Source organism: Hemiscyllium ocellatum, chromosome 2 (genome assembly GCF_020745735.1).
Source record: "Hemiscyllium ocellatum isolate sHemOce1 chromosome 2, sHemOce1.pat.X.cur, whole genome shotgun sequence".
In the NCBI taxonomy this organism is placed as follows: Eukaryota; Metazoa; Chordata; class Chondrichthyes; order Orectolobiformes; family Hemiscylliidae; genus Hemiscyllium; species Hemiscyllium ocellatum.
In genome coordinates, this window is record NC_083402.1 from 134,275,284 (window position 1) to 134,292,112 (window position 16,829).

General features: G+C 39.8%; 1 protein-coding gene across 6 annotated transcripts in view; it reads left to right on the top strand.

Annotated features, from left to right (window-relative positions):
* Nucleotides 1-379: 379 nt before the first annotated feature.
* Nucleotides 380-16,829, top strand: part of ythdc1 (YTH N6-methyladenosine RNA binding protein C1) — a 54,493-nt gene continuing 38,043 nt past the window's right edge. For all 6 annotated transcript variants that reach the window (XM_060840290.1, XM_060840310.1, XM_060840327.1 and 3 more), the window contains exons 1-4: nt 380-552; nt 8,124-8,225; nt 9,089-9,438; nt 15,784-16,237. In XM_060840290.1, coding sequence (XP_060696273.1) covers nt 525-552; nt 8,124-8,225; nt 9,089-9,438; nt 15,784-16,237 — 934 coding nt within the window. In that variant the 5' untranslated portion in view covers nt 380-524. The remainder of the gene's footprint in view (nt 553-8,123; nt 8,226-9,088; nt 9,439-15,783; nt 16,238-16,829) is intronic.

Genomic DNA, 16,829 nt, shown 5'->3' on the forward strand with positions numbered 1-16,829 from the left:
GGACAACAGAAAATAAAACTTGGGGAATACTATTATCATCAAACAAGGCCTTGAAGGCAATGAATGTATCCAGTGGTGGACCTTCAATCAGGATGCTGGGTTCCAGCATTACGTATCAGTGTGATAACCAGTTAATCTTTGATAAAACGAAATAACACTAGCATTAGGGCAATAACAGGTGAAATGCACTCCACTTTGTTTTTTTTTGATCCAGTGTATGGTGTTTACCTCCTGAACAACTTCTCCATTGAAAGCTCTGCTCAAACTCTTCCCCACTGCATGTGCCCAGACTGGGGGGGAGGGGACTGACGCCGATTGTGACGTCGCGCCGGCGCCCTTTGTGACGCGATACGGCGCGGAGGCCCCTGGGATGACGGCGATCCTGGCTGGCGGCGCCATTTTGCGAGCGACGGGCGGATTGTCGGCGGCGGTGGCGGTGGTAGCTGTAGTGGCAGCAGCGGCGGCGGCCCCCGGGGGGCGGAGCGAGGCGATCCTTCCCCACCCCACCCTACACCGCCTCCCCCATGGCGGCCGAGATCCCGGACGATAAAGGTAAAGCGGCGGGCCGTCGCCGCTGCCGCTCTGCGTCTGTGGTGTATGTGGGAGTTGGAGGAGGGCCGCGCGAAGGGTCCGGGGCCTGTTCCTTTCTCCCTCCCACTCCCCTCTGCAACTGCGTGGGGCTCTTTTGTTCAAAGGGGGGAGCCGGGTCGGAGGGAGGAGGGGAAACGGCGCCCGCGCGGATCCAGCCCAACTCTTCCCAGGGCTGGTCTGGCGGCCCCGACTCGGTCCGTGTGGTGCTGCACCATTTGGACAGCTCCGGCCGGGAAGGTCGCGGAGGCCTCGCCGACCGCCATGTTACCGATGTCGGAGTCAATCCCCAGCACTCTTGATGGAGGAGCGTCGCTCCGAAAGCTAGTGCTTCCAATTAAACCTGTTGGACTATAACCTGATGTTGTGTTATTTATTTTATATTAAAAAAAACTTTGCCCAACCCAACCCAACACCGGCATCTCCAAACCCAGGACTCTTGCTTCCCCCCCCCCCACCCCCCTTCCCCTCCCGGGCTGGTTGGCAGATCAGACAGAGATAGTACAACCTTTCAAAGGTTGCCGTTCTGAGCGAGCTGCGGAAACGTTGGCGGGCCTTTGCCCCGAATATAGTACATCAGGTTGAAAATGGTTCGTAAAAGGCTCAGGATCCTAGGTTTTGAAAGCAGGAGCGTGAGATTTCAGCAGCACGGAGGTCATGATAAGGCTTCCTGTGAAATATTGGTTCAGGACTAAATTGTGTTCAGATTGTCTATGGAAAGCTTGAAGGTTGCAGGAAAGATAACTAAGCTTCCTTATGGAGCTTCAATATGTGGATGAGTTGGAGCAAAATTGGGCATGTTCTCCTGAGAGAAGTTTGACAGCAACCTTAAAAAGGACTTCAGAATGATGAGGTTCTGGACGGATAAGATATAAAATGTAGCTGCCGATAGGGTTGGGAATGAGAAGGCACTGATTTGAGATGATCAGTGAAGCAATCGACAGCAACATGAAACACACTAGGTACGCTGAGTGATTGTGATTTAAAAGTACAGTCAGTGTGTGGTTGAATGCAGTGTCAATTGGGGGGGGGAAGCGGTTTCAACAGGGGACAATAGGAAGGCACAGTGTGTTGGAAATTCCTAAGAGGTTTAGAATCATCTGGAGTGAGAAGCACAGTTAATGGTTCCAGTTGGTGACCAGGTCAGTAAAGGTCTTATTGAAGGGCTGGGCGGCCTGCTATTGTACCTTGTTTGTATGACCTTTTGCCAGAACTGGGAAAAATGAGGCATTGAGTGGGTGCCCAGGGGGCTAAAGAAGGAAAGACCTGTATGACAGATTGTTACAATCAGGCAATGTATCTATTTATAGTATTTCTTATGTGAAAATGTGTGCTATTGGCTGACAATAAATGACCCGTGATATAGTCTTGGTTGTGGAATGCAGTACTGAAAGTCCGAGCATTCTGAAAGTTCGTTTTCCAATCAGTGATGAGCTGGTTGCTTGCTCCTCTGCCAGTGCAACTACTAAACATTCCAGTCCTATGGTTCTGTTTGTCCACTGAAAAGTTGGAACCTGCTTCTTTCTTGGCAGCTAGAATTTAGGCTGATTTGCACCAACTTGATGAATTGCTGTTCATCGCTGCCTACTTTAAGTTCAAATAATCAGCATGGAGCATTCTCAGTTTTTAAAAAATGTTTGTATCATTTGCCTTAAATTTCACAGGGTGCTCATTTCTCCCATCCTGTGAATGTCAAAGTTTGGTACTTGTGCTGCCAATTAGGACCTGCAATTAGTAATGAAACTGCCTTTCCCCTTGTTTTTCCAACTATCTGCTCGCAGGACTCTGTCACTATCCACCTGGTGAAGAGGGTCTGGATTTTACTTGGCTGTTTACTGGTGCTTCTGCTTAAGAAAGAAATGTTATGTTCAAATAACTTAACCTCTCTGCCCCACATTGCCTGATTCTCCAATCTCCTGTCATCCAAGATTCAAAGAAAAGAAATACAATTTGGCCAGAAAAACAAATGTAAGGAATAGACTTAGTTTAGAATTAAGCGAGAGAGCTCAATAGACTAAGAAAGGGAAAATATTCTGAGTAAGCTTGCAGTAGCCATTAAAACTGATTTAAAAAGGTTGTTGAAGGCAAATGTAGGTTCCTTACAGTCAGAATCAGGAATTTATAATGGGAACAACAAAACATCTGACTGACTAACGATATACTTTCATTCTCTGCTCACAAGAGGACACAATATACCAGAGATGTTGGGCACAGAATTTAGAGACAAGGTGAAACTGAATGAAATCAGTGTTAATAGGGAAATGGTGCTGAGGAAGTTGAGTTTAAAGGTCAGTGAAGCAATCCCCAGGGCCTGAGAAATACCCTAAAATGTAGATTAAGGAAGTGACCTAGAAGTAGTGGATGCATTGGTAGTCATCTTCCAAGATTCTATAGACGGTCTAGAATAGTTTGTACAGATTGAAAGGTAGTTGATGTAACCCTTCTATTTAAAATGTCAGTTAGAGAGAAAGTTGGGAATTATATATCAGTCAGTCTGACATCAGTGGTGGATAAATCTGGGCATTTGGAAAACAGTGGCAGAATTGGACAGATTCGACATGGATCAACAGACAGGAAATTTTAGCCAAATTACTGGAATTCTTTGAGGATATAACCAGTAGAGGTGATGAGAGGGGTCTAGTGGATTCTTCGCACTCTTAGAATGCTTTCTACAAAGTTCTATGTGAGATTAGCATATAAAAGTAAAGCACAGGGTTATGGTGGTGTATTGACCTGCTTAGAAAACTGGCTGGTGGATTCAAAACAAGAAGTGGAATAAATCTGCCATTTTCTGAATGGCAGCATATGGAATACCACAGTGATCAATGAAGGCTATCCACTATATGTTAATGATTTGGATGTGGGAACTAAGTTAATATTTCAAAATTTACAGATGACACAAAGTTTGATGTGAGGGTGATATGAGGAGGATGCAGTGTGATTTGGACAATCTGAGAGAGTGGGTAAATGATGTCACATCCAGTATTGTGTGAATAAATGTGAGGTGATCCACTTTGGTAATGAAAAGAAGGGAGATTATTATCTGGCTTTAAATTGAGAGAATGGAACATGTAGATGCAGACAGAAAGCATACAGGTGCAGCAGGCATTAAAGAAGAAAAATTGTATGTTGGGCTTTGTAGCAAGAAGATTAGAGTGTCGGAATGGGGTAATTTGCTGCAGGTATGGGGCCTCAGTGAGACCGCGCCTGAGTACTGTGTGCAGTTTTGGTCTCCTTGTATGAAGAAGAGGGGATGCACAAATGATTTATCAGACTTATACCTGGAATGGCAGGACTGATGTATGAGGAGCGTTTGAATGAGTTAGGATCATACTTCTACAAACCTAGAAAATTCTAACAGGACGAGATAGGGTAAATGTAGGCAGGTTGTTAGCGGTGGTCGGTGACTTCAGAGCGAGGAGTTACACCCTAAGGATAGATACGAGGTAAACTATTTAGGACTAAGTTGAGAAGAAATTGCTTTATCCAGTGAGTGGTGAATTTGCTACTACAGCAAGTAGTGAATGACTTCAAGAAGGAGTTGGATCTAAAACTTGCGGATAATGGACACAAAGGATGTAGAGGAAGGTGGGAACAGGTTATTGAGTTGGATGATTAGTCATGATGTTAATGAATGTCAGAGCATGCTTGATGGGCCAGTGAACACCTCATCCCCATTTCTATTGTTTCTGTCCTCTCCCCTCTTTGAGTCCAGTTCTGCACTACCTTTCAGAATCGCTATCCCAATTCCTGTCTCCATATTGAGACTAAATTGTCATCTGTTCACACTCTTAGCACAGGACGATGCTATCTTTACCCTATCTCCGAGTTATTATTAGTCAATTTTTCAGTTGGAGCTCAGTGGAAATGACGTTGACCACTATTGAAGTGGAAATTTAAAGTATGCAGTTGCGGACATTAAATTCCCAGAGATAATTGCAGTTTGCTTGGGTTTTGATTTAATCTCTCAAATCTAATTTAAAGAATGATAAGGTAAGCTTTTCAAACTAAGAAGGCTCAGATATATTTTGAAATGGATATCTGAAATTGTGGTTTGAAGATCTGAAATATTAAAATAAAATTGTTTCTTCTGTTTGGTAAAGAATGTTGACATCAAATTGGTTCTTGATGTATGCATCAGTTGCAGGTGAGAAAGTACATGCATTAGGTGATCTAGGGAATTGTCTCTGAGCACTGCACCTGGAATGCACATATGTGTAATGTTGCTAATTGACATTGCTCACGTTATTATTGAACCAAATTTATACATACTCAGTTTCTTAAATTCCCCAGTGTACATATTAAAGATAATTGTTATTATCTAGCACATAATCCACCTGTGAGTTTGAGATGTGAAGATGAAAACAAAAATCAGTTCCACCCCGCTAAGCAGTGACTTGTTCTAAGTTGCTTTGACAGGTTAACATAGAGGACATTCATTTGCATGTCAATGCCCCTTTTTTTCTCTGTTGTTAAATCGCTGTCCATCAACTTCCTCCGTCTGACCTCAGTTCCTGTTGTTTCTGCCTCTAGAAAAATCACCATTCGGTTCATACAGAAAACCTAAGCATATAGTCTTTGGACCACTGTTTACTACATTTTGCAATTAAGGTTCTTATCCACGCTCCTAACTTCACTTTCGATACTGTACTTTCTATTGAAATTCTCTATCTGGTTATCACATCTCGTATGGCTGTTATTACTGCTGTCTTTGTTCTTTTTTTCCTCACCCAGCTTGGCTAACTATTAATGTAGGCACCTTTTTGTCCAACCTGGAACTTTGGTCCTGTATTGTGCTTTCTTTGAGCTCATCTTTGTGTTAATCCTCTTGTGCTCCTTTGTCCCTGTTTCTACCAAACCACTGATTAAGAAAATGTTGGTGGAACCTGACATGTTTGGCAGCATCTGTGGACAGAAAAATTTAGTCCACCCATTGAGTCCAGTATCCCTGTGTCAGACCTGAGTTACTCCACAGTTCATTTCTGTTTCAGACATCCAGTATCTGCAGTTCTTTGCTTTATTATATCACTAACCCTCCAGCCTCTCCTGTTGTCCTTTGTGCCAGCTGTTATTGTCAATGGTTCTCTCTCGTCAGGTACTGTCCTCCTTTATATCTGGTATCCTTGTCTCCTTTCTCCAAAAGTAAAACTACTCTCTCTGACATTCAGTCTTTGCAAACCAGTGTCCCATTTCTAACATTTCTTTCCTTTCGAACCTCCAACTTGTTGCTTCCCAAGCCACGTTCACCTTTGCTGAACACCAGTCAAGGTTCTATTCATATCACAGTATCACAAGCGATCCCTTCTTGTTCTTTTAATTTGTCAGCAGTTGATCACAGTCTTCCTCAAATGCCTTTTTGCAACAATCTAGCTAGGTAGAATTGCATGTGCCTTATTTTATCTTTTCAGATCGTTTTAGTGAAACAGCGATGACAGCCCAATAGCAGGAAAATAAAGTGTTTGCTTCTTGTGTTTCCCAATCTTTTTTTCTACTTGATTGCATGCTATCCTCCAAAACATATTTGCATTGATGACACTCTTAAAAACCACATTTCTTGAGTCTTTCATTCGTAAATTCTCATTCTGCTTGTTTGACCCACCTGACTCAGCATAAATTTTCTCTAGCTAAATATTATTAAGGGCGTTATTGTCTTCTGTTGCCATACAAATCGCAATCCCCAGCCACTGAGTCATTCCTGTAACTCAGTTTCTGCAACAATTTGTAACTTTGGTATTGCATTTTGCCACTATTTGAAATTCAGATTGTTTCACCACTAAGGCTGCTGACTTCTGCCATTGTAATGTCACCCATGTATTTATTTAGTTCATCTGTTGAAAGCCTCTTTGGCTAAAGTTGACTATTTGATCTCATTTGTAAACTGTTGGTGTCTTAACATATATTAAGTCTCTGGTGCTTGTTGGCTACATTGACTCTGGTTATTTTGTCATCCTTGTTTTCAAAGGTTCCAAGAATGTTGCTCTTATCTGTCTAAATCATTGTAGTCACAGGAATTCTTGTGTCTCTGCTGCTCCAATCAGTTTTGAGTAACTCATTCAAATGTATGTATTGGCGAAGGCCTTTGATAATCTGCCCTAGTACCTCCTCTTGTGACTTCATTTAATGTTTCTATGAAACACATTAAAACATTTTAGTACCGTTGAGATGAATGAGTCCAATTTGTTGTAACTGAAGCATTTCAGCCCCCTCATATGCAGAAAGTTGAGTGATCGTGCTTGTAATGGTATTTCTTTACTTTTGTATTTAAGTACAGTGTAAATTGGGGAGATATGTGGTTATCCATGTAAGCAGGAAAGTAAATACCTAAATGAGTGAACTTGTCTTATTCAGGGAGACCCAATTCTACAGTAAATACTAGAGGTACAACAATGAATTAGGAAGTCTAATGACACATTAGCTTTTAGTACAGGAGAATTATAAAAGGGAGTATGTAGAACAGTAGGAGCAGTCCCTTTAGCCCACCAGGTATTTACCCGTTGTGATGTCATTCTAAACTAATCGCATCTGCCTACACATGTGCCTCATTCCTCTATTCCCTACCTGTTCATGTGTCTGTCTGAATACGTATTAAACATTGTCAGTGGAGGTGATAGAACCATAGATTACAAGGATGTATTTAAGGTACCTGTCACCCTCTGTTTTTAAAAAAAATGTCTCTCACACCTCCTTTAAAGTTTCACCCTCTCACCTTAAACCTATTCTTTCTAGTTTTTGACATTTCGACTCTGGGTAAAAAACACTGACTGTCAACCTTATCTATGTCTCATAATTTTGTGTATTTCTATCGAGTCACACATCTGTCTCTGATGCTGCCGTGAAAATGACCTGTTTGTCCAATGTCACCTCGCGAATACACTCTGATGCAGGCAACATAGTAATAAACCTATTGCACCTTCTCCAAAGCCTCCACATCTTTCCTTTAGAGTGGCAACCAGAACTTCGCACAGTCCTCCAAATGAGACCTAACTAAAGTTTTACATAACTGCAACAAGACTTGCCAACATGTATACTCATGCCTCTTTTACCATCTTATCCACTTGTGTTGCCACTTTCAGGGAGTTATGGACTTGTATGCAGATCCCTCAGTATATTAATGCTTCAAATAGTCCTGCCATTTACTGAATATTTGCCTCTTGTATTTGACCTCCCACATATCACACTTATCTGTATTACACTTCATCTGCTGTTTCTCTAACTTTCTAATTAGCATATTTTGCTGTATCCTTCCTCATAACTACAAGTCCATCAATTGTTATGATGGCAGGGAACGAAACAAAGTTTAAAAATTTGTGGGAGCAGACTCTGTGGGTGGCAGAAAGAGTGCGTAGAGGAGACCCAACAATGTTTAAGGATGGAAATGGCATCTATTCATGGTGCGAAATTGAAAGTATAATAATAACCATTTAGATTGAAATTCACCCCTTGTTATTACATTAAAAGAATTATACCAAAATACAGTATAATATATGTTTTGCAAAGCAACTAGTCTAATATAATTTAATTTGTTTCCTTTTTAGATAGTGAAGTCAACGTTTTGGATGATATATTGACAGAAGCTCCTGACCAAGACGATGAACTTTATAATCCTGAAAGTGAACAAGACATTACTGAGAAGAAAGGTAACTTTGGTTCTTGGTCTCTTTCATGGTTGGTTCCACATTGTTCCTTTGAATTAATATGGCTGGGAAACATTGGTTTGTGAGCACGTGGACGTGTAAGCAGTCTGATTTCTATTCTTGCCTCTTCTCGCAAGTTGGAACACAATGCAAACAATATAAAGTTACTGTTTGTAAGTACAGGAAGCATTTGTATGATGGATCTTTAAAATTAAACCTCTGTATGGGATCGTATTCATATTTGAGTGTTTGTAAATCAGGACTCCCAGTCATAATGTTTTGGTTTGCTGCTTAAAATACAGCTTTTTAATACTCTTGATTGTTAAGGAGATACAAGATCTTATGTCTTGATTCACTATTAATTAATAAGAAGAAAACTTAAGTTTAGATAACAATTGACTTTAAATTAAAATCTGGCGATTTTTATGTGCCTCACCATTTTTTGGATTGCTTAGCATTTATGATCTCATTGCATCAGTTTTTACACTGTATTTCTACGTGATGGACAAACTTACAACCCAGTCATAATCTATTTAGTGAGCGTGCTGGGCTTATCAATCTACTGAGAAAATCCTACTTTTGAGTGCACCATACCTTTATTAGATGTTCTGAAAGTTACTTAATGTGATTTAGCTTTTTAAACTAATAGTGATGTTACATGACATGAGACCATACATTCCTGAAGAAATTGTGAGAGCGCATGCATTATTTATTCATTTTGTTTTGTTTAGCCAATATGAACTTGCTTTATAATGAAGCTATTATATGCTCACTTTTTTCCAGTGCCTTTAGCTCTTTGTTTCTTTTGCTTGTTATGGTGATTATTTTTTAAGACGTAAAGGATGTTAATCTTCTCTGTTGAACAGCATCAAAAAGAAAAAATGAAAAAGAGAGGGCTGACGGTGGTGATGGGAAAAGACAGAAATCTTCAAGTCATTCAATGCGACAAGTTAGCAAAAGGTCGACTTGTCCGCCTGCAGGAGACAACATAAAAGCTTCTATTTCAAAAGGTAGACATGTATCTACCTTTAAAAAGGATGAATATCAGCGATATGAACGAAGTAAAACTGCAAGCACTGACAGAAAGAACCATTCCCAGGGTGGAAGTTCTCGAGAGTCACAAAAAGATCGAACAGATAAAGTGGGAAGCAGAAGAAGAGAGTCAGACAGAAAAATTAAATCAGCAATCCCAGATGGGACTGAAACTTACAACGTGGTAAGGCAAACCTATATTGTCTGAAATAATTTGTATTTAACTATTTTGTAATTTTTCTGGGGAAAAGACCAGCCTGTCCTCAATGTCTTTTGCCAAGAGTTTTGATATTTACCCACTGTTAGAAGCCATTAGTTTTTGTGCATAGCAATTAAATAGGAGCAAGATGGTTGGCATTGGGTATGTGCAATGATATGCAAGTCCTGTCTCTATATATAATTAGCCCATTGCAACCAATTATCTTGAATGAATACGTTTGTTTTTGCTACCCTAACACATCTGCAGAATAGTATTCTCCAGAGGGCACTTGTAATTAAGGAGATTTGTTTGTCCTTACGGAAGACTGGAGATCATCTCCACCTGTAACAGGGTTGTAGAAGAACCAGAGGAACAAAACAGATGAACAGAGTCAAAGCTCCAGATGAGAAGAGTTTCGAAAAAATCAGGCTAACAAGCAGTTTGAAATAATTTTTGTGGTAAATTGATGGAGTTATTTTGATGCATTATGTATCTTGAAAGAAGGTAGAAAAATTAGTCATGTTTTGAACTGGAAAAATTGGGAGAAATGGAAAATGTGTTCCAGAATTGTGATCAAGTGGTGTTTAATTGTTTAGTACAGTGATGGTTCAGAAGAGACTGAAGTGTTCCAGTGTAATTCTCTAGAATTTTTCTATGGTTTAATTTAAACAACTCTGCTTTTTTCTTTATTGTCTTTTTTGTAATAAATTAGGTTTTGCCCATGATATCTGAAATGAGGTATATGTTGTACTAACACATTAAGGAATTATGTATCGTTCTTAGGGGTAAAGAAGAAAGTGGAAACAGGGTAGGGTGTTGCGTGATTGTGTGATCAGGATTGGCAGAGCAGACTTCAGGGGCCAAATGGCCTACTCCTATTTTCTTTGTTTCTATGAATTAAATCATGAGATGTTGATATCTGATTGTTTAATTTATTAACTTTACCAACACCTATATAATATTTGCTTTGGCAGTTCATTGCAGTGCCATACACATTGTGGTACATGGCTAATTAACTAGTTATCCATTTCCATTATTTTTGAATTGGTTGCAAAGTTTTTCTTTGAAATAACAGATTTTTATTTGTAAAATCTAATATTATAAAGTGATGGCAGCAACATGATGCGTATCAGGAGTTGAAACCTGCAGTGTCAAAATTATGATGCATGGCTTGGCAGAATAGTTGACAGCACATGGTGAAAATTGAAAATGTGTTTTGTCGTTAAGGTTTTTATTGCCTACAGATGACTGCAAAGATCTGATTTAATTGCACATATGCAGGCAGTTTTGCTGAACACAACAGAAAATATGAATCAGTTCATAACTTGTAGCAAGAAAGTAAGTATTCCTATAAGTTTACAAAGCCTAATATTACTGAACAGTTTATGCTACTTTGTCATTAGCTTTCTGAAATTAGCATTTTGCCTTTATGACACCTGGAAGGTTAGTTCAGCTGCACTTAACAAAGTATGTTAACGTTTGGGCACCTTTTTTTTATGATCTTATTGTTGTGGACTCTGAACAAATTTCTCTTGCTCGGAAGGTGACTGAATTGTGGAAGTGTGGAGACTTAGTTCAAGTTGTGAATTCTTGTTGGTGGTTTTAAAAATATGTTTGTTTTTCAATATGTAAATGACATTAAGGGGATATGCTTTTGGAAGTGTCCTGTTGTCCTTAATGGTTGCCCTTCAACTTAACAGGATGAAAACAAATTTGAGCTGAAGAGCATATCAGATTCAGACCCAGTATGTGTTTTAATTATATTCCCCAATGGTGTTGGGTGTGGTGACTCGGCATGTTATTTTGTAGCAATATGTGGTCATGCTTGCTGTGGGCAGAGTATTTTTTTTCTCCCCCGACTTGTGTATTGCAAACATTGTTCCAGTTCATTTTTCGTTGCTGTGCAAACCCTGACCCCTTTTTTTTTCCTAATTGATTAGCTGTTACCTTATTGTTTTGATGAAGATATTGTGTTTTAAGAATTTTAAATGTAAATTTTTAATACATTTTATTAAATCTGTACCATTCTTTGTAAGCTTAACACTTGTCTAAATGCACATCTGCCTTCTTTATAAAAAATAATTGATATGTTTCTGAAGCTTTGTCTTCAGAACAAATGTGAGAATGCCAAATTTTGAGTTGCAGAAGTGGTGAACTTTGGCCTGTTTGAGAATCGGCCAAACAACCAACTGATCAGTACAGCAATTGTTCGGCAAGGTTGTTTTAAAGCACAGTTACTGCTCTGAGTTTGTAAAGAAACCAAATTGCTGGGATCCTATTGAAGATCATTTGGATTTTAAGAATCCTTTAACTTGACAGCGAACTAAAATACTGCAAACAGAGCATTTAAATGTTGTAAATGCGTATGTGGTATTGGGTGAGGGCTCATTCCATCAAAAAACACTGAATCCAGAGGGAGTTCCAAGAGGATGCTTTTGTCAGTCCGAAACACTCCTGCCTACTGCATTACTGTGCAATTTGCATAAGAACCTCAATGCTGGTACAATGCCAGGTACACAGGAAAAACAACCCAAAGATTGGTTGATTGAATCAAATGTGTTCCCTGGATGCTCACAACAGACCGAGTACTCAATATATACTGCAGGAGTAAAGAGATGTGAAGTGGTAACTGACTCTGGTTAACGTGTTGCCACTGACTATGTAATCAGTGTACATTAGTGTACCCTGCTTCCAGCTAAATTTAAATTTTGAAGATATTTTGTGTAGTTTGCAGAGAACAGGTCCCTGCGTGTGTTGTTTGTAGCAAACATAAATGAGCCACGTTTTGAGCCAATTTAAATTGGTTAATTTAGATGTTAGCATAGTCTGAATTGTTTTTGTTGTCCAAACGTGGAATCCCTTCTCACAGGTATTTTGAGAGCTGGCTCATTGAGTACAATATACTCGGTCTGTTGTGAGCATCCAGGGAACACATTTGATTCAATCAACCAATCTTTGGGTTGTTTTTCCTGTGTACCTGGCATTGTACCCGCATTGAGGTTCTTATGCAAATTGCACAGTAATGCAGTAGGCAGGAGTGTTTCGGACTGACAAAAGCATCTCCTTGGAACCCCCTCTGGATTCAGTGTTTTTTGATGGAATGAGCCCACACCCAATACCACATACATATTTACAACATTTAAATGCTCTGTTTGCAGTATTTTAGTTCGCTGTCAAGTTAAAGGATTCTTAAAATCCAAATGATCTTCAATAGGATCCCAGCAATTTGGTTACTTTACAAACTCAGAGCAGTAACTGTGCATTAAAACAACCTTGCCGAACAATTGCTGTCCTGATCAGTTGGTTGTTTGGCCAGACTCTCGAACAGGCCAAAGTTTACCACTTCTGCAACTCAAAAGTGGTAAAAAGTACATTATCTACTTCAAGGTAAAATACATTGTGGACAAAAGTGTAATGGGGAGAGATTAGGCCCTCTTAAAAAGGCAGCCTCGCTGATATGTCTGGAAAGATAGAAGATGGGGGAGATAGTAAATGAGTATTTTGCATTGGTGTTTACTGTAGCAAAGGCTATGGAAATAGAGAACTGGGGAAATAAATAGCGATATCTTGAAAAATGTCCATATTACAGAGGTGGTGGTGCTGGATGCCTTAAAATGCATAAAGGTGGGTAAATCCCTGGGATCTGATCAGGTGTACCCTAGAACTCTGTGGGAAGCTGGGAAAGTGATTGCTGGGTCCCCTGCTGAGGTATTTATATCATCGATAGCTACAGCTGGAAGACAGGAGGTTGGTTAACATGGTGCCAGTATTGAAGAAAGGTGGTAAGGACAAAACAATGGACTGTAGACTGGTGAGTCTGACATCAGTAGTGTGTAAGTAGTTGGTGGGGATTTTAAGGAGCGGGATTCAAATTTATCTGGAATTGTAGGGATTGATTAGTGATAGTCAGCATGGCTTTGCCACAAGGATCGGTGCTGCGTCCACTGATTTTCATCATTCATTTGGATGATTTGGAATTAAACATAGAGGTATAATTAGTAAGTTTACTGATTGACACCAAAATTGGAGGTGTAGTGGACAGTGAAGAAGGCTACCTCAGAGTACAATAGGACCTTGATCAGATGGGCCAATGGGCTGACGATGGAATTTAACTTGGGTAAATGTGAGGTACCTGCATTTTGGAATGGCAAATCAGAGCAGGACTTATACACTTATTGGTAAGATCCTGGGGAGTGTCGCTAAACAAAGAGACCTCAGAATGCATGTTCATAGTTCCATAAAAGTGGATTCCCAAACAGACAAGATAGTGAGGAAGGCTTTTGGTTTGTTTGCCTTTATCGATCAGTGCATTGATTATAGGAGTTGGGAGGTCATATTGTGGCTGTACAGGACATTGGTTAGACCACTTTTGGAATACTGTGTGAAATACTGGTCTCCCTGCTATAGGAATGATGTTGTGAAACTTGAAAAGATTCAGAAAAGATTTACAAGAATGTTGCCAGTGTCGGAGGATTTCAGCTATAGGGAGAGGCTGGAGCTATTTCCTTTGGAGCGTCTGAGGCTGAGGGGTGACTTTACAGCAATTTATAAAATCATGAGGGGCATGGAAAGAGTGAATAACCAAGGTCTTTTCCCTGGACTGGGGGAGTCCAGAGCTAGAGTGCCTAGGTTTAAGGTGAAAAGAGAAAGATTTAAAAGGGATCCAAGGGACAACATTTTTATATAGAGGGTGGTGCATATGTGGAACGAGCTGCTGGAGGAAGTGGTGGAGGCTAGTACAGTTACAACATTTAAGAGGAATCTGGATGGCTATATGAGTCGGAAGGATTTAGTGGGATATCGACCAAATACATGCAATGGGGATAGATTAATTTAGGATATCCGGTTGGCATGGATGAGTTGGACCAAAGGGTCTGTTTTCATGCTGTACATTTCTGACTCTGATTTGCCCTGGAACTTTAAGTTAATTGTTTTGTTCTGCTACTAGACAGTGACACCTTGAATTCTGCTTTCCAATAAAGGATCCTGCTGTTAATCCTGAGTAATTTCATGTCTGAAATTCGGTGTGATGCCTGTTTGTCCCAATGATTGTATCAAACTGCCCTATTGCTTTGACTGTTTGCGATATTTTTATTGTATAAGTTTTGACCATCACTTGCAGGGTCAATATTTATTGTCCATCTCTATACTTTTGCACTGTATGGCCTGCTATGCCATTTCAGATGTAAGGCAAGATCTGACCATATTGTGTGGGTTAGGTTAGGATAGCAGATTCCTTCTCTAAAGTGAATCCATTTGGTTTTTGACAATTGATACTTCCCTGGCCACTGAGCAGCACCAGATTGGACAGTTCATTAAATTCAAATCCACCAGCTGACATGGTGGGATTTGAGCCTTCCTTCCCTAGAAGATCTTCCTAGGCCTCTGGATTCCTTCCCACGCACCAACCCCACCACCAAGTACAGTCCACAGTCAACTAGGCCAGACTTAGAACAAAATGCAACGCACCTACTCTTAAATGTTTGTATGATGTCATGCTGATAGCCAGCCTAATCAAATCAGTTCAGCTTGACATGTGGCTCATTAATAACACCACAGGAGTGATATGCCTTAGTACTGTCTTTGCAAGCACTGCCCCCTTTTTGAGATACCTGTGTTGCATAGCAACATCTCAGCCTCAGCAAGCCCTTTCTGTTGTAATATAAATTGTTGTGGAAATTTGAAATTTGGTATTCCTGCATTTGTCTCACGAAATGGAAGTCAAAGCTTCAGCAACATCTTTCCCTTTTTAAGAAGTGTTGTTGGAAATTATTGGTTATGCGTAAAGTAATTTTTTTTGCCAGATTTTGCAGATGGTTATATGTATTTTAGATCTTTTTAAAGTGTAGAGGAGGTCCCTGATTTATGAATATCCGACTTAATGAAAGCTTGTACATGCAAACATCTATCTCATATAGGGCCATAATTTTCAAGACCCAGTATAAGCATTTCCTGTACTTGTGAATGGCTCCTTTAGATTCTTTTGTATTGTATTCTCACATGCACGCAAATTAGCTTGCAAATGGACTTTGGGGACTACCTGTATTAAAGTTATTCACTTAGAATGTTAAGTCTGATATAAAATAAAGAAAATACAATTTTTGAGGCATTTGGGTTTAATTCCAAGGATGTAATTTACGATTTGCTGAACATTGGGCCGTTAATGCTTTCAAGCCATTTTTGCCAATTGTAGAGCATTCATTTTTGTTATATTTTGAATCAAATGATTTTTTTAAAAAATGAAAACACTATTAATATTAATAAATTGTATGTCTTGGTGCTATATATTTTTTCACAAACTATTTAATCAACTATCTGCTTCTAATGTAGGTGGCTTTACGTAATCTTGAGAGTATGAAAGTGCATAGAACAAGTCATTCTTCTAAAGAAGAAATTCAGTCCGATTATCAGTCTGAGGCTGATGTTGAAACTGAAGGCAATACTTCATCTGAAGAGCAAGAAAATCAAGATGAGACGGTAGACATCATGGTACCTGATGAAGATGATGCTGAGGAAGAGAAAGAAGGAGAGGAGGAGGAAGAGGAGGAGGAAGAGGAGCAGGAAGAGGAGGAGGAGGAAGAGGAGGAGGAAGAAGCAGAGGAGGAAGAATATGAGCAGGATATATCTGAACAGGATGATTTCAGAGAAAGAGATCCAAGAGAAAGCAAGGAAGAAGGTCACGAGCAGGATTACGATACACGTAGTGAAGCCAGTGATTCTGAATCAGAGTCTGTCTCATTTACTGATGGAGAATCTGTTACCAGATCTGGTTCTGATGCATCAGGTATGTTACATGGCTGTAAATGCAAGTTTGCCATTTAACTTAATGTAAAATCCATTCATTTTGATTATATTTATTGCTGGAAGGTTAGTGTTTTCAGATTCTGGTTGAAAAGTTGGAAAATCTTAGTTTGGAAAGCTGACTTAAAATCACTGCAGTGTAGGAATTGAAGCCATTTGGAAATCTACAATTAGACATTCTGATTGGGTTTTTATTTTAAGATCAGTAGTTTCCAGATCTGTTTGTGAATGTATCAGTTCTTATCTAATAGATAGGCACAACATGAAAATGGATTCTGGTGAGGGAGAAATGAAATTGTACCTACTTTTATACAATGCAGCATTCTGAGACAATGAGTGTGTGGGGTGCTGGAAAAGCACAGCAGGTCAGGCAGTATCTGAGGAGCAGGAGAATCGACATTTTAGACAAAAGCCCATTCTTGATGGTGCCTGACCTGCTGTTCTTTTCCAGCACCATACTGTTGACTCTAATCTCCAGCATCTGCACTCCTCACTTTCGCCTTCTGAGAAGATGGATCAACTTGTGTCCTAATCTGTGTTTTTCTTTTAGCTAACATTTTCAGTTATGTTCACTG